Source organism: Stigmatopora argus, chromosome 2 (genome assembly GCF_051989625.1).
Source record: "Stigmatopora argus isolate UIUO_Sarg chromosome 2, RoL_Sarg_1.0, whole genome shotgun sequence".
NCBI classification, from domain to species: domain Eukaryota; kingdom Metazoa; phylum Chordata; class Actinopteri; order Syngnathiformes; family Syngnathidae; genus Stigmatopora; species Stigmatopora argus.
This window is the reverse complement of record NC_135388.1, coordinates 5,769,758-5,793,308: the sequence shown is the minus strand read 5'-3', so window position 1 is coordinate 5,793,308 and position 23,551 is coordinate 5,769,758. Positions and strand designations below refer to the sequence as shown.

General features: G+C 38.4%; 1 protein-coding gene and 1 long non-coding RNA gene across 12 annotated transcripts in view; one reads left to right on the top strand and one right to left on the bottom strand.

Moving 5' to 3' along the window:
• The window catches only part of celf6 (CUGBP Elav-like family member 6), a 128,522-nt gene extending 118,010 nt beyond the window's left edge, over nucleotides 1-10,512 (top strand). For all 11 annotated transcript variants that reach the window (XM_077595054.1, XM_077595052.1, XM_077595051.1 and 8 more), the window contains 2 exons: nucleotides 3,825-3,974; nucleotides 7,579-10,512. In XM_077595054.1, the coding sequence (XP_077451180.1) occupies nucleotides 3,825-3,952 (128 nt within the window). In that variant the 3' untranslated portion in view covers nucleotides 3,953-3,974; nucleotides 7,579-10,512. The remainder of the gene's footprint in view (nucleotides 1-3,824; nucleotides 3,975-7,578) is intronic.
• LOC144070657 (uncharacterized) overlaps nucleotides 1-23,551 on the bottom strand; it is a 196,255-nt gene that overhangs the window by 129,440 nt on the left and 43,264 nt on the right. The window lies entirely within an intron of this gene.

The window sequence follows — 23,551 nt, the reverse complement described above, 5'->3', positions numbered from 1 at the left end:
ACGGTGCATTGGGGAGGGAGTATGCACATGTATTTTGTTACAACCAGTTTACAGGCAAAGCAAAACTACAAATATACAGGAATTAAGCACAGATTCCTTAGCAGAAGCTGATTTGGAATCATTGGTGCACTGTAGACAATTCAACTACAGATCATCTCAAACACAGTGGCACAAAAGCAATACATTAATTCTTGGGTAAACTGGGAAATACACATGTTTTTTTTCCATCAAAATAGCTGACAGTTGGCTATAGAGGTGACAGCAGAAATGTTCCCTTCCTCATTTAAAGATATTCTCCCTCTTAGTGTTCATAGACTTCATCGTCAAAAAAACCAAAACATTTGTGAACATCTTGGCTTTCATTTTCATTCAGCATGAATATCATCCTTTTGTCATCCTGTTCTATCCAAAACACCCAATTCAACCTAGCAACGTCGCCTTCACCCGCCAACTTTTACCTCCCCCACAGCAACCACTTCATTAGGTTGGTTGTGGAGCTTAAAGAGATAATAATAGACTTGTGTGGACCTTGGTGTTGATTCAGTTGGACAGCAGCACCCAGGAGAGAGCGCGAGGAAGACTCCCACCATTGGCTTTCTTTCAGCATCTCTTCGACACGCTCGTCCATGAGGCACTCAACAACCCCCACCGACCTAACCTCTTTGTCTATCTCAGGATGGAGCCACTTCCTTACTGTCTGTAACGCCACAGGACACAATGTACATTAGAGGAAGTCAACTCTGTCTGACTCACTCGGTAATTAAAACAATGTCATGGAGGGGAGAAAAAGAAATAGATCTTTTTTGTTCCCCTTTCTTAAGGTCTCAATTCTAATATCTAGAGACTGAAGGCAAAATTCCATTCTTAAAGTAGGTAGAAGATTGTCTTAAAATCTTTGTTTAAGAACGATTTTGATATGATATATTAAAAGTCCAGTTTTAACACGAGTGGGTTTTGTGTGTAACGGTGCACAGAAGAGAGAATGGCGAATAATGTAAGGTAGAAAAGTTAAAGAACACTAAAGAAAATGAGGTTCTATGTGTGCCAATTTATTTATCAAAGCAGAGGCATTCTTGGCTTTTTCTGAGAAACAATCTTGGTGCAACTATTGATTTAGTAATTTGCTGTCTGCATACCGAAAAGACTGTCTTCTCTACCTAGACGGTATTGTAAGGTGCATGGACACGTACAAAAAAATACATAAAATGAAAAAATAATCATCAAAATGATGGTGCTCAAAGGAATTGACATTGTGTGGGTATAATTAAATCTCGCTTAGCGGATGTCATAATGTTTTCAAAATGCAATCCTCAAACCAAAATATTTGATTTAGTCTGCAGTTCCCTTTCCCATACAAATAACCGAAATTCAATTAGGAGGTCTGATTTGTTTTCTTTTATTTGCATAAAGCTGTCTCATCTCCATTCAAGCTTCACACTCTTACACAAAAAGAAACAGCACAGCAATAATTATGCATTAACAATTATTGATGAGTCAATACAATATTCATTTGGAATTTTAGCTAAATTAATTGCTGATTAACCTTGACCTGGAGGGCTGGTTTGCCTTAAACATGTTTGCAGTATAACAAAGCACACTAATGTAGTACTTAAATATATATTCTTTCACTATGGCAACTCTTTCAGACAAAATTATTTTGCAAAAAAGAAGTGAAAATATTCAGATAATGTAAATTTTTTAAGTATGGATATTTTGGTCGGATTCATTCTCCATACTCTTAGAAACTGAAGTCGAATGCCAACTAATACTAACCCGTACATAATTTCTACCAACTAAGCAGTGTGCAAATATGCTGATTCCATTCCCAAACCACCCACATGCACCCAATCGGCTGTAGCCATCTTGTAAAAACAGCCAATTAAACCATGTCCAGAAATCTTTGTGTAGCTTTATACTTTCCTCCCCAACTTCCTAGCGCCCCTTTTTGGCATGAGGATGTAAATGTGACGTATGGCAATTCATTAAATCCTGCTGGTAAGATCAGAAAAAGTGCGTGTGCGAGTGGGGAAGTGGGCTATTTGGAGGGGGGGATCACTGCCAACTGACAAGCCCTTGCCTGCTCTGTTTGTTTAAAAGGTTTGTAAAAGCAGCAGCCTTATCTCATCCGCACTGACAAAAGCCTGCCCTCTACCCCCAAATTAAATTGGACCTGTAGCAGTGTGATGAAATCAGCTGGCAGGCAGAAAATTCACGCCGTCAATCACAGCTGTGTCTGATAAGAACGGGCACTGAGTCTCGGTTTGGAAACCTGTGCTCTCATTGCGCTGTGACACCCAGGTGATAACTCAGTGCTGCAGGCATCTACATCCTGTAACCCCCACCACCATCACCACCACCTGGATCAGATCTCATCCCGACCAGGTGCCCTTTACCCGCCTGTGCAGATTGTCACGTGGAACATTGTCAAACCATTCTCTTTTGCACAATGCTAGGACAATGACTGAGGACTTTGCAGCTGGCTTGCTGGAAAGAAATAGCTACTAGTTATAGTGTATATAGATATGCAAACTAGAACTCATCTTTCAAATACATGAGCTTCTTAGTTTGCTATGGAGTCCCGTTTCTGTGCTGGCAACCCTGCAGTGTATAAATAAGTCTGAACATACTTAAGTCCGTGACCGGACGTTTGGTCGACCGGACGTTTGGTAGAACGGACGCTTGGTAGAACAGACGTTTGGTAGAACGGACGTTTGGTCGCCGGGTTCACTCGCTGTCAAATTATGACAGAGTTTACTGTTGATATTTTGATATTAGATATTTAGATATTAAACTCACTATCTCTCATGATTATAATTTTGAGAGCTGGCTTCAACAGTAACAACCCGGTGATCAAACCTTTCTACCAAACGTCCGGTCGACCAAACGTCCGGGGACCAAACGTCCTTCGACAAAACGTCCGAGTACCACTTAAGTCGATCACTCACCCATGCTAATACATGTATCCATTTGAATGTGTGCGCAATGAACAGAAGATGGAAAACCACAACCACCATGGCCACAAAAACCCAAACATGAGCTAAAAAAATTACATTTAAAGTAAATGTGGCCACATTTTTTAAGATGATAGACCGTTCAGGGACAGATCGTAGACTTGGCATAATTAAAATTTCATATGCGTGGACAAACAACGATGCTTACTGTTCTCCCATTGCTTTTGTTACAAGTACAGTATATCAGAGAAGGCAAGCATGGTAACGTTTGATTGTGTCAACTGTAGCTACTGTTGCCACTCTAAGAGTTAGACACTGCACAAATATTACACTTCTGGTTTTTTTTTTCAATCAGCAATGACAGAACCTGAAGAGTACAAACCATGGGATTACCACTGCTACATAAAATAAAAATTAAACAAGTAAATACACTCAAAGAGCCCAAATTTATCAACCTTAAGCTGTTGAACTAAAAAAAACACAAACACTGAAAATGTGGTTTCAATTCTCAAATGCCTCTTACAAATTTATCTTCTGTTACATCTTCTCAGACGTTTTTGTTTTTTGTGTTCACTGTTACAGATCCACTTTGAACTTTTGAAAGTGTGCTCTCTTTGATTTCATTATCTGCCTTATTAGGCTTTGTGCTATTTTATGTAATCTTTTCCTAATTTGCGAATTTTCAATTAATGTGTTGAAAGGACGAAACAAAGAGCTATTGTCGTCTCATTGTTTCAAGTTAAAAGGGGCCGCCTTTCAAATACTGTCTCATCTCGTCTTCCTCCCGTCTCTCTTTCCATCCCTGCCGATATTCCTTTTTCCTCCACTCTCCCATTCCCTTTGTCCCTCCGCCCCTCTGTGCTCCCATCTCAGGCTTTGTGAGTTTTGATAACCCGTCTAGCGCCCAAGCTGCCATCCAGGCCATGAACGGCTTTCAAATAGGCATGAAGAGGCTGAAGGTGCAGTTAAAGCGGCCAAAAGACGCCAACCGACCTTACTGACTGGTCAACAGTCCTGATCAAGGTATTGTGACAGTACTAATATTACAAATTGCCAACTTAGGTGACCATGTTGGACAACAGCAAATGTAGCACAAGAATACACAAATAAAACGGCACTGAATTCAGAGGGAGGGCGCCTCATTACGAACAAATGAAGAACTCAAATCAACCTCAAAGGAAAGACTTAACAAGCAGCTGTGACAGTTCGTTTATGTGAGCAGAGGCTGTCGGCAACACACCCTTAGACCTTAACAATTATTAAATGAGTCAGATATGCATGTTCAAAAATGTGAGAGTATTGCGGTGGGCACTTTGCGATGTCGGGTGCGAACGAAACATTGTTCTGGCAAGAAGGAAACTAACAAACTGGATCAAATCTTACTCACATGCAATCTACCAATAGTACCTTGGCGATCGAATGGTTGTTCGCGATCGATTATCCATGTGAAACTTTAACTTTATCAAGCTATCCAGAACAGCTGCATAATAATGGAAAAATACTATATAATGAAACTTCGAAGTTGTTTCTCTGGTAAAAGAACTATTTAAAAACATTTGTGTGTTGATAAATTCTAAGGCCTGTTGTATGCCTCTTTTCTACTTAACTTCAGTTGGTGAAATTTTAATTTTTAAAAAAGATCAAGCACTGTTCTCTTCTCTTGGGAAGAAGCTACTCATAAATTGTGTTTCTGTGGGGAAAAGATAAACTTAATGCAAAAAAAAGACAAGAAGAAGAAGAAACAGTCCAGCCCTTATTGTGTGGCCTTCCTCATTGCAAACATTGCGAGGCAAATCCAATTACTGTAGACAGGAGGGTTTTTGAAATATGCATTTTTCCCTTCAGGGTTATCTTTGTGCATATAAAGAAAGGGGTTAAAGAAAAACATCAATTCCTCCTTTTTAAATGGAGTTGTCTCGGAAATTGTTCTAAGCACCACAAAGAATAGCAAGGAAAAAATATCTTTTTATGTTGATGTGCTGATAATGATTTCTCATTGCTACTTAACATGTCAATCAAGTTGAATCTTGTTTTTCTGTTTACCCATAAAATGCCATGTTTAGCAATAATAACAAGTGAATGCTTTGAGACAAGAACCATTCCATTTGTGTACCTTTACCTCTCCTCCATTTCCACCAACCCGATTGGCCTGTCACAGTGCAAGATGGCCTTGCTTAACTATAGCCACGCCCATCACAGAGACCAACCAATTTGGCACACCTGTAAGTTGTATCCATAGTGTCATTTGAAATCTGATGACATTATGGCATATACCGAGGTGAAACTCAATTGCAGTTTTATTGATTGTATCAGCAATATAGTACTAAGGAGCAGATCAATCACTAGTATTTTTTAAAGCCAAGTTCAAAGCTAAACACCTTTGTATAAATTCCTTAAGGCGTATTGAAGTTGGTTAAGTAGTTGAAGATATCCAGAAGGCGTTCGACTGTACTGTACAACCTTGAAGATTCCACCGTGTTATTGGTGTTTTGCTATTTCACATTCAGTCTCCTCCTCAAGTGAGCTCTTATTTGTGTTTTTAAAAGAAAGTCTGTGTTAAAGAACCCTTTCCTCTTGCCCTCAACAGCTGTTTAGCAGCGAGATGACCCTACCATGTTTGTGCGGCCAATTAAATCGCACTATGAGCGCGGGCAAATGTTGACACTCCACTTCTCTGTGGATTTCCATCTGCGCAGGTCTCACTTGTGCAAGATTGTTTTGTTTACCCAGCACCAGAATCGCTTCTCATTTATTTATGAGGCTGCAAACCAATTACACTGTGGCAACAGAGCAGCTAGCAATACCGCGTACCCACATTAGCCCTAAAATATCGGTCATATAAAGCACATCCTGCCAGTAAGAGGATGATCCCATCCCGTAACGTTTTTGCAGTTGGGTGAATCGTATTTGTGCTGGCATCAGATTAGGTCTGATGAATGTCTTTTCTCTGCAAGTTTCCAGTGTGGCCTGCTAGGTCAAACGTTGATAAGACTAAGTCGATTTGAGTGAGCGTTTGTTCTCTCAAAGGCAGGTCACTCCCTCGCTTCCTTTTGTTTAGCAGGATGCACCCATGGGACTGTCAGCAGAGGGTGAGTATCGTCACTGCCTTTGTGGTAGAGGAAAAAAAGGCAACTATCTCTTAAAGTTCTTTACGGAGACTACTTTAAAACCCAGCAAAGTCCTATAATAGTAAATCAGAAATTTACTCAAAAGATAGTGGGTCCTTCTATTTTGAGCAACACAGCCAAAGTCTAACAGAGATGAGAGTCAAAGACATTGAAATGCAGCCATTGTGTGAAAAAGACTTGGAAAAAAATTCTCCAAGATGAGAGAAAACCCTGGCAGGACAAAGTAGAGCTAAATAATCTGTCAGAATAGAGTTCAATTAAATCATTGACGGAAAATAATGATGCAGGTGAACCCCAATGTACAACTGAAAATATATGGATAGTAATTCAAACATCATGTTTAGTTTATCTTCTGAATTCTACGAGCAATAAACTACAGATTTCACTGAACTAAACAAAAGTTAGCTAGTACAGTTGTAAAAAAAAGTAGTGCTTTCCCAGAAGTTGTTAGCAGTGAACAAAAAATAAAACTCCATTAGAGTAATTGATCCACTGCCCTGGTATACTCGGCATAAAGCAAGAGTCAGTTGTTGCTTCTAAACCAGAATCCATAATCAGAAACGTTAGGCGTTCGAATGCTTTTAATGACTGGCCTCGATTTAACTAATATCTAAAAAGCAGCTCTATTACAGAACAAGCTCAGTTTACAGGAGACGGACGGTAGAACAAAGAGTGTCTGGTGCCGGGTTTGCATCTGTGAGTCGGAGCCTTTCATGTGCACTCTTTCAGAGAGAAATTTGCTGTGATAACACAGCCTTTCTTCACCCACATCATAGCTCCCAACATATTAGAGATAAACTAGATCTTTTTATGTCCAAATCTCCAGCGTACAAGTATATTTATCTATAATGCATCAACCCGAAGGAAGAACATTTCTATGGGCTGTCTCTTGTGGATTTTCCTGCCATTGCTTTTTAGGTTTTTCTTTACTGTTTAGTTCCTAGTTTTAGCAAATAACTAAAATACGTTTTGACAGACATCCTGACTCCTGCACTATTGCTAATAAGAAAGAGGAGATGGCTGAAACATAACTTAGACATTTCTAATCTTGGCGGTCTTAAATTTGTTGGTAAAAATTCCCAATTTATGGTCATATACCAATCTAAATATTTTAAAACTTTGACCTTCGGCTGACCACCGATTCAGGATGTCTGGCCCGGAGTCAGCTGGGATAGGCTCCAACACCCCCCGCGACCCTAATGAGGATAAAGCGGTTCAGAAAATGAGATGAGATGAGAGAAGTTGGACCAATATGGGGCTTTTTTGGGTCCTCTTTTTGTTTTTTTAGTCCTTTAGTCCATAGTCCTTTTAAAATAGCCTTGATAGGCACACTGTGTAAGGGTATAAAAAGAATCTCCACACCTCCTTGAGCTCACTTATGGATTTGATTGACACACATTGCTAATATTATTATCCCACAGACGGGACCCCTCCCGTCTGTGTGTCATGCTTTTGGCTATGCCTGTCAGTTAGTCTCTCCTTCTGTCTGTGTGTTGCAGGATGAAGATCCCACAACACCTTATTTCCAAAAGTGCAGTCAAAGTACAAAGACTCCTTGCTCCACTACATATCACGAAGGACAGGTGGTCCCTTGATCTCCTTAGAAGAATGTGTGACTGAGTGAAGGATCCCATTGTTGTTGGGTTTTTTTTGGAACTCCTTTTTATTTTATTCTTTTGCTAATGACTCGTCTTACCTAAACCATTTTTCCTCTTTTTTTCCCCTTTTTCTCTTTTGTGCTTGTGTCCATGGAAGCAGATTTTTTGCAGAGACCGACTTTTTTGCTGCTCTTTTTTAGACATGATTGTGTGAGAAGAAAAAAAAAAACATTTATAGACTCATTATGCTCAAAGCATGCATATGTCAGCCCTCATACAAATAAGATGATATAACTAATGAAAAGAACAAAAAAAAAACATTGTACAGAAGTGCAAATGCCAATTCAACTACTTAAGTAAACATGCATAAACACAGAACACACACACACACACATGCGTACACACACACCAGCCTGCTGCCATTTCGGTTTTTGTGCCTACACAGACGTTGTGTGCTCTGTGACAGGGCCGAGCTCTGGATGGGTGACGACAACAAAGAAGAAGAATCCAGGATAATTTACATGCATCATTCCTTAGGAAATAGGGACCAAAGGACTAAAAAATGCTTTTTAAAAGAATATAAATATATAAATATATATTTAAAAAAATACTCATACCTTGTAGCTGCAAGTATTACTCTTAGTAAAAAAAAATCATCATTAAATCAGTATTCCGTGGCCTACTGTTATCAGAGAAAATGGACTTGTTGTACTGAAGAAGAAAAAATGAAATTGTAGCGAAGGAGCTCATTTTTGTTTGCTCTGGATGCTAATCAGGCACCAGGTTGTATCATAGTGAAGTAGGTTACGGGGGAAAAAAAAAGAAAAAAACACAAAAAAAAACATGTACATTTGCTCATTTTTCCTAATGTGAAAAATACTTGAAGTTGCAATGACAAAGGACAAGAAAAAGTCAATAATGGACTCGGCAGTCTACGACACTGGATGCAGCACTCATCACAATGTCTGAGGCACCGCAAAAGGAGTCCCGTAGAGGACAAAGACAGAACTGAATTGTGCCTGCGCTGGACAGGGTGCAGACACTTAAAGGCTTCTCCTTAGCCTTTACATTCAAACGACAATCCACTGTAAAAGACCAAGCAACACGGACCCCTGGGGTGTCTTTTGGATTTTTTTTCCTTGACATTTTTGTATCATGCAATGTGGAACACAAAAAGGTTTGAAGAAGGATGGTGAATACAAAAATTTTTAGAGAAATGAAAAGCTACCGAAACTGCCGCCAGAATGAATCGTAGTCGCGTTTCGACCAAGTGGTACAGATCAGTTTGTCATGGTATGGAAATTCCAAGACAAATAGAAGGACATACTCTATGGCACAGGCGTCAAACTGATTCCAGAAAGGGTGCAGGTTCTCCTCCCTACTGAAACAGCGCAGACAGTTCGGCCAATGGGGAGGTCTGCTGGAAGAAGCAGCACCTGACTGCAATCAAATGATTACAGTTGTAAGAGAACAGATTGGTGAAAAGGTGTCGCCTTGGTGAATTGGAACGAAAACCTGGACCCCAAAGGAAATAACTTTAAAGTAAAAATATAACACGGTTTGCATTGCACAAATAATGCTACGTTTGAATAGTTTATTCCCATGTGTTGTTCTGCAGTAGCAACAGACATGAAAACCAGCCATTATTTGGCTTTCTTAATTAGTGTCAGAGAAAACCACTATAATGAGACATACATCAATTCCACAAGTGAAATGGGTAGACACAAACTTGACACTTGCTTCATCGCTTTGCTTCGTATGTAGAGTGAATGTCGAGTTGCTTTGTAAAAACAGATCCAATTGCAATAATATCTTGCCTTGGCTAGCCATGGGTGACAAGCAGACATTTGGATATTTTCTTTCAGCTCACATCCAATGATTTTGCAGTGTCAAAGAAGTGGAAAAAGAATGCACTTGTCTGACCCATCATACACCATTATACCAAAGTTACTACTTTGACACCTCTGAGAAATTAATCAAAAACTGCCTACTGCCATGGAAAAGATAAAATACATGCCAAACTAAACGGAGCTATACCACTTGGTGGAAACATAGAACATTTAAAAAATGGTTGTATAGTTGTGTCCAAAGTCCCCTCAAAAACATCAAGCAGTGTTTTACTTAATGACAATTACTTAGAGATGAAATGTTCATTGACCTACTTTCTTGGTTATGATGTAACTTATAGAAAATACAACACACTCCTTCGTAAAATACCAAAAATGTGAATGAGTTCTGACTCCGAACTTCCCCCAATTTGTTCGGTTGCAAGGTTACAATGGTCCAATCCCAACACTGGTGGAATCCAGATGGTAAGAAGTGAAGTGGAGGGGAGTGAACATCCTTCAAAGTAATGTTTCTAGGATGAAGCCCAAACACTATAAAAATAGAGGGTGTAACCAAGCCCCTGGTGACAAGCTCCATATATCTGTGTTGTGAGTTCGACAAGGGTGTTAGCTTGGTCCAAACAGTTTAAGGATTCAATACCCATTTTTCCCACGAGAGAGATACATTGAAACCAGATTTGATGATAAATAACTGACGACCAATGAGTTACAGGTTTTTAGATTAATTGTTGAAAAGCACAAGTTGCCGAGACAGAGTAAAAATATCATCACTCAGCTGTTTATAATACTGAACCCAATGTCTGATCATGCTACACTTATATTACTCCATGTCCCGCATTAGCCAGTCAAGTAAAGTAATCACCAGCTTTTATCGAGCTACAGAATTTTAAAAGAACATCACAAAGATTTTATGAGACCAAATTAAAAGGGTGCTTTTGGGAATGTGGATTCCATGAATGACAACATTCAATTTAGACAAATTCTTGGTTTATGAGGTTTATGATAGTTGAACGGCACCTACAAATCTGCCAAACTATTTCCGATCTAATAGATTGTGCTACCAGATGATAGAAATGCTATGTCTAAAATCGTGTCCATGTTGCTAAAGAACCTTTTATCAAAATTCTCGCAAAAGTTGGGGGAATTTTGGATCAAAACTATCAGGTTACACATACAGTACAGAATCCAACAAACAAGGCCGTTCCCTTGACTATGCCGAGTACAATGCAATAGCAGAAATGAACAAACAAACCTCGCACAACTATTAGCAGTGTTATCAGAAGTTACCCGAAGCCAGTTTAGTTCTCGGTTGCCAGTTTTGCACCCAGGCTAGCCTAGCATGGTACAAACTAACCCGCACTGAATTTTTTACGTAATCTCCCCCAGCGAGGCAAAATTAAACATCTTGATACCGCAACATTAGTTTAATTATTTCCTCTCGGGGATGAGCAGTTCAAAGGGGGTAAAAAGTGGTCAGGTTTATGACCTAGGAGAATATTAATACATGTGAGATGCAATAACATACGACGTCCAAATTTCTAAATATGATAAAAGGTGTGTCCAGATTAACATATTAAAAAAAAAAAAAAAACTGAATTAAGAACCACCATACAAGTGTGTTATGATGATACTAAAACCTTTAACCGTGGGGTTATATCACCCAATTAAAAACTTGGAGGATTCCGTTTCCTGAAAATGTCACACTAACAAAAATGGTCAAATTAAGTCAATAAATAGTGTAGATTTTTAATGAGGTTGAGTAATGGTTTTAAAAAAAAAAAACATACAAACCTGAAAAGTCAGTCTTTCCAGAAATGCAATCTGTGCCTCATTTATTGGTTGTGATTGAGAGACAAAAGAATATTTGACTATATTTAATGTAAAGAATCATTGTCACAGTTTGGTGTATGCGGCTCTCAGTTGTCAGTACGGTTCTTGTAATTAGTTTTTATTTTATTAGATTCTCCGTTTTCCAACACATATCCTAAAATAGTAGACATTGTTAAGGAAAGGAAGTGAAATCTAATTGACTGAAAGTGTCGAGATAATTACAGTAACCGCTTTGACAGGAGAAAAGAAATGAGTACTTATTTAAGATCTGCTTTGGGAAAGAGCTTTACCGTCATCTCACTACAGTTTAGACAGCAAGTTTTGCTGTGGAAATGGAATCTGGGAGATAGAAATGGGCACTGGGTGATAATAGTGGAGGGGTGGGTGGAACCTGAAAACTCCACAAAATCACTTCTGATACTCAGGGCATCAGGCGCAATGATGTCATGATAAGTGGAGAGGTTCAGAGCCTCTCCTTACTGCCACATCCTGATAGGAGATCACATCCTGTCACTGGGCGGCAGTACTAACAGGTTGATGAATTACCTATCATCAACCAATCACAAGAGTATCAACAAACAGATTGCAGTGTGGTTAGCCAATATTGCACAGAAGTCGCAAGGAATATACCGTGATGTTGGACTCGGAACAATAATGATGACCAATTTTTGTATGATTTATTCTTGTAAATAGCTATGAAATACAAAACTAGAGAGATTGTACAGCAGTGTGCTCCGAGAAGCCACACTTTCTCGTACAATGATGTCACTATAAACACCACAGCAGTGCTGGGATCTCGGAGTCTTTTTTTTTCTTAATCCCTCAAGGTTTAAATCTTTTACACTTCCAAGATCTGGACCAAGGCTTACAGACACTAGACAAGAATCTTCTTTGGTATTAGTAAAGTATCGACCTGTCATTATAAATAAGTCTCTTTTTAAATTAGGCTATTTATGTGATATCGATTTCGGTCAATAACCATTGTGGATCCATGTGTTTTCCCTAAGACATGAATAGGCATAATTTTGATTTTGTTGACAGTTTTAAAAGGTGGACCAATCAAGCCACCAGTCTTCAAAAACATACCAAAGCATACAGAATTCTACCATTGGGAGTGCCAAACTGATTTGACAGTTTCAAGATTTTAGAAATACTTATAAAAGAAAGATGAACCCTGCATCCCAAACAAAATCGGATCGAACTGATTGGTTGGAAACAAGGCTATGGTCGCAGTAACTTTTGTGAGGCACTATACTGTGCCTAGAGCCTAGTTGGGTAAATCAATACCAAAACTTAAGGTCACCTTTGTAAACGTTAAAAAAAGCAGCATTGGACCTAAGTGGCGAATGGAAGAAGAGAACAGAAAATTGACAACTTCTAGAACAAACATGCCACCTTCCATAACTCTCGACCACACTGCTGCTACATTCCTCTTGTACATACTATATAGCTTATTTTTTAAGTTTATTTAGCCTTTTTTATTGGCAACGTAGAATATTTCATGTGCAAAAGTCCAAAACAAACGACGGTTTTAAAAAAATGAACTAAATAATATATTTCAGTCAGAGAAAAGGAACTTATCAAATGATAAAAAAAACATAACACCGTTTTATTTCTTGTACAGTGTTTCACGGGGATTTTATACTCATATTGGAAAATCTGTGATTTCTCCAAAGTTTTCCGAAGCTGGGTTGGACTCATTGTCTTGAGATTTATTAGGCTGTGTTTTTTTATTTATATTTTTCAGGCTGCATATGTAAAGAAAAAAATAAAATCCATAAGAGATTGTGCATGCTGACAGCTCTTGGATCAATAATAAACTGGGAAAAAAATGCACTAATGTTACTGGTCTGAGGAATAAATCCAAATTACTCTTGCTTATGTCACTTTTGGGGATCCTGTAGACTTGTCATGCCAATAACAATGACATGGACCTTAAAATAAATATTCTTTTCCAGTTCTAGAATCACCTTTGATAGTGTAAGACGCCGCAATTAACTGGTCCTTTGTCAAAAAGGAGTCCCCAGAAGACGGCAAATTCAAGAAAATCCAACAAAAACATCAAATCAAAACCTATGCTGTAAACTTGTATTTAAGAGATGGATGAAATGTCTGTTTCATTATGTTTCATTTCTTAAGGGCTGGTGATTTGTCATGTCTCTGGACTTCACTGACTCTATGTTTACTTGCTTGTGATCTCATTTTTTTGCGGGCAAGGGTTTTGCCTCCCAACCGCAGTCCACTGCAGATGTTATTTTGCCAATGTGACGAGGGAATTCTGCCTTAAACTCAGCCTATTCTCTCTCTCACGCAGTACTACCTGTGAACATTGCTTGGATACCCTGTATTGTAATAATGGGGTTATGCCACATCGCGAAAGTAAAAAAAAAAATGCTGTTTTTAATTTACCTCAAGCCCATTTGTTGCATGAATGACAACGTCTCCATCGCCATTGGTTGCAAGGACCAAAACATAAGCAATCTCGGAAGACTGAGCGATTTGCGCCAACTGAGAATCCAATCCGAGCCTTTAGGGAAGTCACACTGAGTCTTTGGAGATTTGTCTTCATGGATTTTTCTATCACAAATCATTCCCAGCTTTGCCGTCAAGTCCAATTCATTCACTCTCGTGTTTTTATTAAAATCAGCAATGAATGAAAGGGCATTATTCCATGACTCGAACCAACAGAGATAGCATTTCTTTTTGCTTTTCTTAAACCGATGTAATTCGAATTCAAGTTGGCTCCGGACTGATCCAAGATTTTGGAGTGATACCCTCCCCTATAGTGCTCCTTAACGCTGTAGTTCTCTAGTTCATTATATTCTGCTTAGACTAAAATAAAGCACAGTCCTGTAGAAAAATGATTCCCCGCCTTGTCCTTTTCATTTCTTTGTACTTTAGTTGATGATACATTTGGAATGAATATACAGGTACTTTTAAAAACTATAAGTACAAGCACAAGTATCCATCGTACGCTCATACAACACTACTTTGATCCCCGTACGAGTAAGAGTAACATCATTTTTCATCTGACTAGCACTTTTTTCGTTACTTCTACTTTAAGAAGTTTTGCCGGATACTATATTTGTATGATGAAAACAATGCTTGGCTTGTCAGCTCCACCTTTGGGATGTCCCAATGAAAAATGACTGATATGTGATGTTTGCTCGACCTTACGTTACGTGTTGTGCGTATCAGACGTGATTGTATAAACTAACAAGGACAAACACCGAATGAGATAAGGTGATTAGTAGAAAATTGTTGGGAAAAGGGTGAATAATACATAATAAATGGGAAGGAGATTGAAAGGAGAGCGGACCAAATTGATTAAAGAGGAATCTCGTTATTAAGGTGTTACTGCAGAACTGAAATTCAGGCGCAAAAGTGTGCTGCCTACTCGGCAAGTGGTAAGGCAATTGATTAATCGTGGAGCACCTTATTGACGTAGCCTGCATGGCAAAAGAGAATAAAGGTCACATTACAGGCTTTTGTTTATTTTAATTCAAAATGGCCCATTGTCTCCTCGTCCCTTATTTTCCCAATATTTAACATTTAAAGCAGATGTTATGCTTGGGACGCATCACCTTAATTGTTAATCAATGTAATGGCAGACATATCACCTATAAAAATCTCATAACACGGGGATTATTTGTCTATTTTCATGGAAGTGATGTAACCCAAACTTGTTTGAAAATCGTAACAAGTGCCTAAATTAAAAAAATGTTGGCCAAACAACAAACTATTAATCAATTTGATGATAAATGTGCATCTTTAACTTTAAATTGCCAAGATGTGTCTAAAGAAAATATAATCACTGTTTGAGAAAATGTAACTGCTACTGGACACACCTAAGACTCTGGACTATGAATGGTGATTCATGGGACTTAATTTTAATGGTTAGAAACCCCAAGTCCAACAGTTAGGTTAAGTTCCAGTCCTGATCCGAGAAACACAAAGAACCTTTTTCCAACAGTTAGGTTAAGTTCTAGTCCTGATCCGAGAAACACAAAGAACATTTTCTGCCGCTGTTTCTTCCCACAACATTAATTGACCAATTCCTACGTCCTCAACTGCCCCATCACAGTGGAAACATCTAAACTCCCTCAGACAGATATTGTTCCCCGAATGGAGCATTCCATCCTAAGGGACGTCAGTGGCCAAAGCATGCCAGTGACACTGCTCATAATTTCTTGTTTATTGCCCTCGGCGGTGTATCGGTGCACTTGCATTGGTGTGGAAATAGATTTACGGTTGCTAAACTTGCAGGTGATAAAAAAGGGCAAAGACTAGACCACTAACTCTCAGCCATTCACATCTCGACTCCCGCTCTCAAGTCTCCCGAGAGCCGCTCCATTGTGCGGAAAGACAATCCATGATTCCACATGACAAACTGGATTGTTTCTCAAGTGAGTCATGCTGAATTATTTTGGTCCCTTCAATTTAATCTCCCACCACGGGGGAATTTCCCTCCACTCTTGCCTTTGAGCCATAAGCTTCAGCAGCCACCCAATGTCGATACTCAATCTGTTCTGTAGCCCCTGAAGCTGAATGAAAGGTGCTAACAGGATTGCGGGTGGGAGTTTGTTTGTCTTCGGGACGGAGAGTTGGGGGTGGAAAGAACAAGAACCTTTTGACAGCTCCATTTTTTTCAGTGCTTCGGAGTTGGGGCTCATCAAGGAGTATGGATTGGACAGAGGACAGAGTTGTTTTTATCCATGTTTTACTTGGAACAAAGAAAGGAGCAACAAATGCTGCAATAGATAATTTTCGGAGGTAGATAACTTCAATTCATATGACACTTTCTAAGTTTTACTTGAAGGACTTCATTTAAGAGCACCGGACAAGGATATACATCACCCTCCCTTAAGAATATGTATCATAACCCAATACAGAATATTCAGTGGCAAAAATGGGACTCGATGCATTAAAATTAAAATCAATTACAGAATTAAATTGTTACTTATTACAATATAGTTGACATGGACAACTCTACAACAGTAAAAGGTTGGGCAGGGACATAATAAAAATAAGATAATACAGTATATGGTCAGAACTGACTCCTCCCCACTGTTGTATTTTTTTTTTTTAAGTAAAATAACAGTATACTAAAGTGCTCCCATGGCCAACCATTGTTTTCCCTATTTATGAATTTTAATCCAACTTCAGTTTGCAGTTGCATTGGCAGATATTTAATATCGTATCTATTTTTGGAAGTTTCCCAATTTTGATCAGTGGACATTAGTTTCCTTGCTAAACCCTAATGATGCACATATTTGAATAAGCCCCCATGGGAGAAAAAAATTAATAGTGTCACCCGAACCATATCCTAATGCAAATCTGATCTAGTTATGAACTTTATGATTAAAAAAAACTTTTCTCGTCCTTTTGGAAATCAATGTATGTTTTTCCCACTTTGTCTAACATGTATATATGTATGTATGTATATATATATATATATATATATATATATATATATATATATATATATATATATATATATATATATATATATATATATATATATATATATAAATATATGTAAAAGTTTACGAAACAACAGACTCATTCTTCAATCATTTATGATTTATATAAATGAACGTAAATCTAACCCAAATGTGCACAGGAGCATTTCTTTAGAATTCATATTCCCCGTTTCATTATAGCATTGAATGGCTTGTCGGTGGGTAATCCTGAATAATGACCTTTCAACTTCCTAAGTATATCATATGCAAATATTTACCACATTGACTTATAACCTGTCACTTAGTGCACATTTAGTGCTTGACTTTTATCTTCCATTAATCTATCAGCACAGCCATTAGCAAGCACTCAGAAGCCTGTGCACTTTTAAGCAGGCTCTTTATACTATTCTTTGCTTTAAAAGCAGAAAGCAGTTGGCAACAAGTGGAGCAGAAACCAAGCCTGGTCAGACCTCCTTAAATTGGAGATGATGCATAGATAAGACTCCTCTATGCATTGTGATGTGCTCCCAAGTGGCTTTTATGAAGCGAAAGGTCCCCAGGTGGCGGGAAGGGAGGCTTTCGACAAAAGGGTGGCAAATTCCAATTTTATTACATGCAGATCCCCGGAGTAACAAAGGATTATAACTAAATGAAAGCGCGTGTAAGACGTCGGTAAGCAAAAGCAGCAGAATCCCCGGAATCCCATTATGTATTACAAAAGCTTAATCAATATCTAATCAAGGGGAATACAGCTCGCCGCGTCTTATGGAGGTCTTTGTTGTCCGAGGTGATGGTTGCCATGGTGATCGGACAGGTGCGGGGGAACTGAGGGCTGCAGAGGTATTGATGGAAATTAAGAAGCATTGATGAGATCTGACGAGGGCGGGATAGAAGCGGGGGATAATTAAACAGAGATGCGGTGGAAGGGAGGGTGAACGCAGAAGAGACTCAGCTGGAGCCAGAATGGGAAAATGTGGACAGTACGGGTGTTATAATAAAGAAAAAAGTGGCAATTTAAAGTGTGTCACTTATTTTTCTTTAGCATTTTTCCTAATTACGGTCAAGGGGAAAAGAAGCTTGATTTTTAAATATGGCCGTGAAGCCTAAAATGAGTGCCAGTCTGTTAAAGGGCATATTGCATGATTCTTTTTGGTTGCAGAAAATTTGTAAATACGCACGCAATTAAAAGGAATCTGCCTTGGAGGTGAGTAGCAACTAGTGTATTTTAGAAGTGCTCATCCTGCAGGGCTTCTCCGCTTATATACTGTATGCACACGTCAGGTCTGTGGACACATGATTAACACTTGAGATAATATGGTCATTAAAGTTGGCCCTCAATCAATAAGTCCAATTGAGTAATCAAGGCTGAGATTGAATGAACTTGGACTACCGTGGAGCGCATTGGGGAGCTTTTAATCAGACATGGTGCTGCTCTCTACAAGAACTAGACGGTGTGTTCCTTTTGTTTAATTGACAATATAGTGTGTGACGATTGGTTATCATGAACAAATTATAGTCAAGTAAAGAAGGAATCAATAAGTAATAACCTCTTCAAAAACAATTGGATGGTAGACTAGTTTCTATTACGGAGATAAACATGCCTTTCATTGGCCACCTTTTTGTGATCAAAAATCTAAATAATGAAGAAAATTGTTATAAATTATAATAGAAAATTAGCATACTGAACAATAACAGGCTTACTGTGAATTGGGTTTTCTTCAACTTTTCTGTACACTTTTTGCAATACCACAACGAATAAATGTATAGAATGCAGTGGCGGGCCGTCAGGGCCTTCAAGGCATTCTCTGCTGGCCTAAGAAATATCTGAATCATATATTATATTTTGTCCATCAATACTTATTAAATAATTCCAAATGGTCTGTTAGCTTCCTTTCATTGCTTTTCCCTCTGGTTGCACTGCTTCCAGATGTATGTTTTCATATTGAAGCATTTAACCAATCACATTTCAGCCATTATTTTTTGCCAGGGTCAGAAATCTGCCTCAAGGCCTTCACAATCAGTTCTGCAGGCTCTGCTGCATTAAACAAGCGTTGATAAGACTGTTGCTTTAACCAATCAGATTTGAAGTTGGCAACACCACAGGCTTAGGGATACGTCATTGCCTTCTCGCAGGCGTAGGGATACGTCATCACTTTCACCAACTATGATTGGCTAGTGATTAGCCAGACCTACCAAAGTGTATCTGTAGCGAGCTGCACTAGCAGATATATTGTTGTTGATTTAAAGCCATTTTCAAGACGGACTATGCCAGAAATATGACAGGACAGGCTCGACTTTCAGCATTAGCTTCGATGGCGATAGAAAAGGAAGAAAGAAGGATGGATATTGTGTACAGTTAAAAAGGATTTTTGGTGAGTAAAATATGGCTATATTCAGAAATAATATTTCAATTGTGGCCCCGGTTCTGATATCTGAAAAGCTCCAGTGTTTGTATTTAAGCGCCAGTGTTTGTATTTAATCACCAAATGCTGCTAGGAAGTGGATTTTACCCCATTTTAGTGCAATTTTTGCCGTTTCGCCTTTGACGTCCATCGCTGTCTTTTCCCGGGAAAATCACCCCCTGGCCCGGTTGTAATGTCTGAAAAGCTCCAGTATTTGTATTTAATCATTAAATGCTGCTAGGAAGTGGATTTTACCCGTTGAAGGCGCTACGAGAAAATGCACGGACCGCCACTGATAGAACGATAGACACACGACACTAATGCCTTTTCAAAGCTTCTGTTTGCTCTCATTTCAAGTAGGTGTATTTTTCCCACAGATGACAAATTCACCAGAGAAAAAGACGGATGATAACAGCAAAAATTGTCACCACTATTACTTTTGCCACCACGCATCCTTAATATCTAATTCCATCTCTCTCAAAGGGGTGAATCAAGCCAGCTGTGCTATTACATCACCTTACAAGCAACAAAGGCATCCACAAAAGCATCTCTCCTGGCAATTTAACAGCGGTTTGCCCCCGCAGGAACTGGCACACACCATGCCAGTGTGGTTAATAAAAAGGCCCATCACTGCGGGGAAGTGAGGCTAATTCTTCTCCGAGAGAGTGGCTCTCGTAAAGAGACATTGCGGCGAGCCCCCACTTTTATGGAGCTGATGCAACTCGGAGGCAACGCTTTGGATTTTTTCGCCCTTAGTTCCCCGCGCACACGTCAAGGAAGCAGACCTCCGATTGGCCCGTACGTCTCCCGACACGGGCCAACCGCTCGTGAGGTCGTCGGGTGGAGTCAATTTGTTGTCATCCCTCTTCGAGTGTGGCCCGTGCTTGTCTTACTTTGAAACAAATTTCGCATTGCCGCAAAAGTTTAAAGTTCATTTACATCCAGGCGTTTGAGCACATTGGGCTGCTGGTTGCAAGATGCTACGGGTATCTTAGCAACCTGTGCAGAAACTAAGGAAGGGAGAGGGGGTTCTTATTAACCTGTTGCTATGGCTACAGTGATAGACAATCATTTTATTTGAACAACATAATCAGAATAGCGCTGAAGGAAATAAATATCTTTTTTTGATAGACGCACAAGTTTGCTGAATCCCCATCGCAATATCTTAACTCAACAAACTGCAGACAAATAGCTCCCTGAAAACAAGAGAGAAAAACAACCGAGCCTTTTGTGCACTTCTGCATGGTGCATTTAACGCCTCCTCATGTAAACGCGGCATCCAATAAAGGCTGATTTGAATTGATGTTATTCCAGGAAAGGAGAAATGAAAATCAATGCATGTTTTTGGTGGCTTTTTTTGTTGCAATTACGCCCCTCACGTCAAGTCATCAAGAGATTTGCATGAGGTAATTGTCGGCTCGCTGTCTACTGATGCATTTTTATTATGTTTCAATTAGAGTTTGAATCCAATTAGAGCTGTCATTCTATCAACCAACAAGGGGTCTCTCCTTTGCCAAAGACACCTCTAAGGCTGAAGGACGACGTGTTTTTTTAATGTAAAAAAAATATCAGTGTTATCCAATGGCTAAGGTGAACGACAAATCTATTTCAAACGGAATCAACATAAACTACAGTGCTAAATGTTAAATGTTTACTTTAACATTTAGAAATGTAAGGTTACATGAGGACATGCATGTAAATGCAACAAGAGGTGGCTTAATCCGAATTTGTATCTTTAGGTTAATTCAATGCAATATAATATATATAATGCAATTTTGAAAAATCGTGACTTTACCATAAGTACACCTGCAACATTCAAAAATGTTACATAATATAAATAGCTAAAACAGAGCTAAACAGTATGACAACTCATGAATAAAGAAATAAATGAATAAATTAATTACATATTCATTACGGTCAGCCTCAGTTGATTTAAACGCAGCCTTTCCTTATTTACAATCATTTCATCACATACATTTTTCCCCATTTCCATTCAGTCATACTAATAATCTATTGAGGGCCAAGATTGAAGGCCAAACCTTATTTTGGGGGTCAGATGATGGCAAATAAACATTGCTACTTACATTCACACTAATAGCCAATTAAAAGTCTGAAATGAACTTGTTTATTCAAATTGGGGACTAAGAAGCCAGAGTACCTCAAATTTGCTCTTTGATTAACTGTCAATTATTCCAGGGCACACCATGGATATTATCAAATAGCAATTGGGAGAGGTTTAGTCTAACCAGAACCCTGAACAGGAAATATAAACTAAAAAAAAAGAGAGTAGGTAGTTAAGGTGTTTTCAGAGTAGTAGGAGTCGACAAAATGCAAGCAAAAAAAACTCTTCAAAGGCAAAGTGTATATTGAGGAAGAATTAGTGAAAAGTTGAGCACATAAAAGTGCTCACCTCAAACTAACCCTGAAATATTCCATTCCCTTGCTAGATGACACAATACCAACGGAATACTTGAACAATCAGCTCACCTTAGAGGCAAATTCACACAATTTTTATCTAGTGTTTATTCGCCTTTACACAGCGTCCTAAAAATGACGCCAGAAGTGGACATCCATTCAAATTAAGCGTTTCTTTGGGAAATTGGCCCCTCATCTGATGACCTTGTGTTAATGTCCCCTTTCTTTAAAATAAATTCAAGAAAAGAAAACTGCAAAAACTGGTCTTGCAAGATAGTGTAGTTGTGTATTCGGGTAGCAGTGTAAATTTTTGGACACATGTTGAGCACTGTCATACTGTCCCCCAGAGGTGAGGCTATGAGTTGCAATTTGACGCTGACGCACCAAAGAACAAGAAGAATGTCTCATGAGGAAGCACTCCCATGGGTGTCTATCATCAACACACTAATTGGATCTGCCTTAAGAAAATAATAAGGTGTGTGTTACAAACAGTGGCAGCTGCTCTATGTCAGATGTATGTGACTAAAAGCACAGTAGGGATCCCTGAAGGATTTATTTTTAAAAGCCATAATTAGAGAAAAGTCTTGGGACACACCATTGTGAAACGGAAGTAATACTTAACACGATTGAGTGCAGATTGTGCACTGTGGATAAATTATTCTAAAAGTAAATGGAAAGATGAACAGATGAAGAAAAAGAGAATTACTAACTGTAAGCAATGGTCCAGGGTGTCAGACTCGGGTTGGTTCACGGGCCGCGTTAACGTCAACTCGATTTCATGTTCATTGGACCATTTTAGATATAATATTTAGATATTTTTTTAATAATTGGATTAAAAGCCCTGAATATTCAGTTTTTTATAGATCTAAAACAATAATTTTTTAGCTTGTTTTTATATATTTTTCGATTTTACAAAATGATTTTTGACCTAAAAACACAGAAAAAAATGATTAAAAAATTACAATTATTGATTTAAAGAGGGAAAATCAGGAAATTTAATATACATATATACTCTTCATTTTAATTTGATGCTAAAACAGAAAGTTGGCACTCATGATTTACTTTCCCGGGCCACACAAAATGATGCGGCGGGCTAGATTTGGCCCCCGGGCCGCCACTTTGACACCTGTGCCGTACGGTATATACATAATCAAAAGCCTATTTCAGTTTCTTTTAAAAACAAACCAAACATATGTGGTCTAGGTCACCCATAAACCCTAACAAGTTAAGCTATAAAATAATAATAATAATAATACTAATTAATCATGGATGGTTGGTTCCCTACGTTGCAGTCATCTTACGTTCTGTTTACAAATTTACTTTTGGTATTACCAACTAATTTGTGTATGCTATTAATTCAATCATTAGTTGCAAAACATTTTATTTTCACTTTAAAATGCTCAACTTCAGCCTCACTCGAACAAAAAAAATGCCATTATTTCAAGTACTACTACATACCACATATTACAATATTTTACAAACATTGCGGTTTTGTCTTAATATATCCGTGGTCTTCTCTCAGTGTAAAATAATCAGTTTTTTTTTATCATCCAAGAGATGCAGTTTCAGGTCTAAGCAGCCCTGCATTAATAATGGCGTCTTGCGGATTTATAATTGTGAAATTGTATACATGTAAAAAACAAAATTTTATATATCATCCTTCTCAATAGATTTTAGTGTGTGTGTGTGTGTGTGTGTGTATATATGTATATATATATATATATATATACATATATACACACACACACACACACACACTAAAATCTATTGAGAAGGACTCGTGTAAAAAGAAAAAAAAGACGAACAAAAATAACCTTTTTTTACCACAGACATAACATTCCCCTAAAGACACTTCAACATCCTAAAAAAAAGTATTTCCAAAAGAGTGAGAACTGTAGAGCAAATCCAAATTATCTTA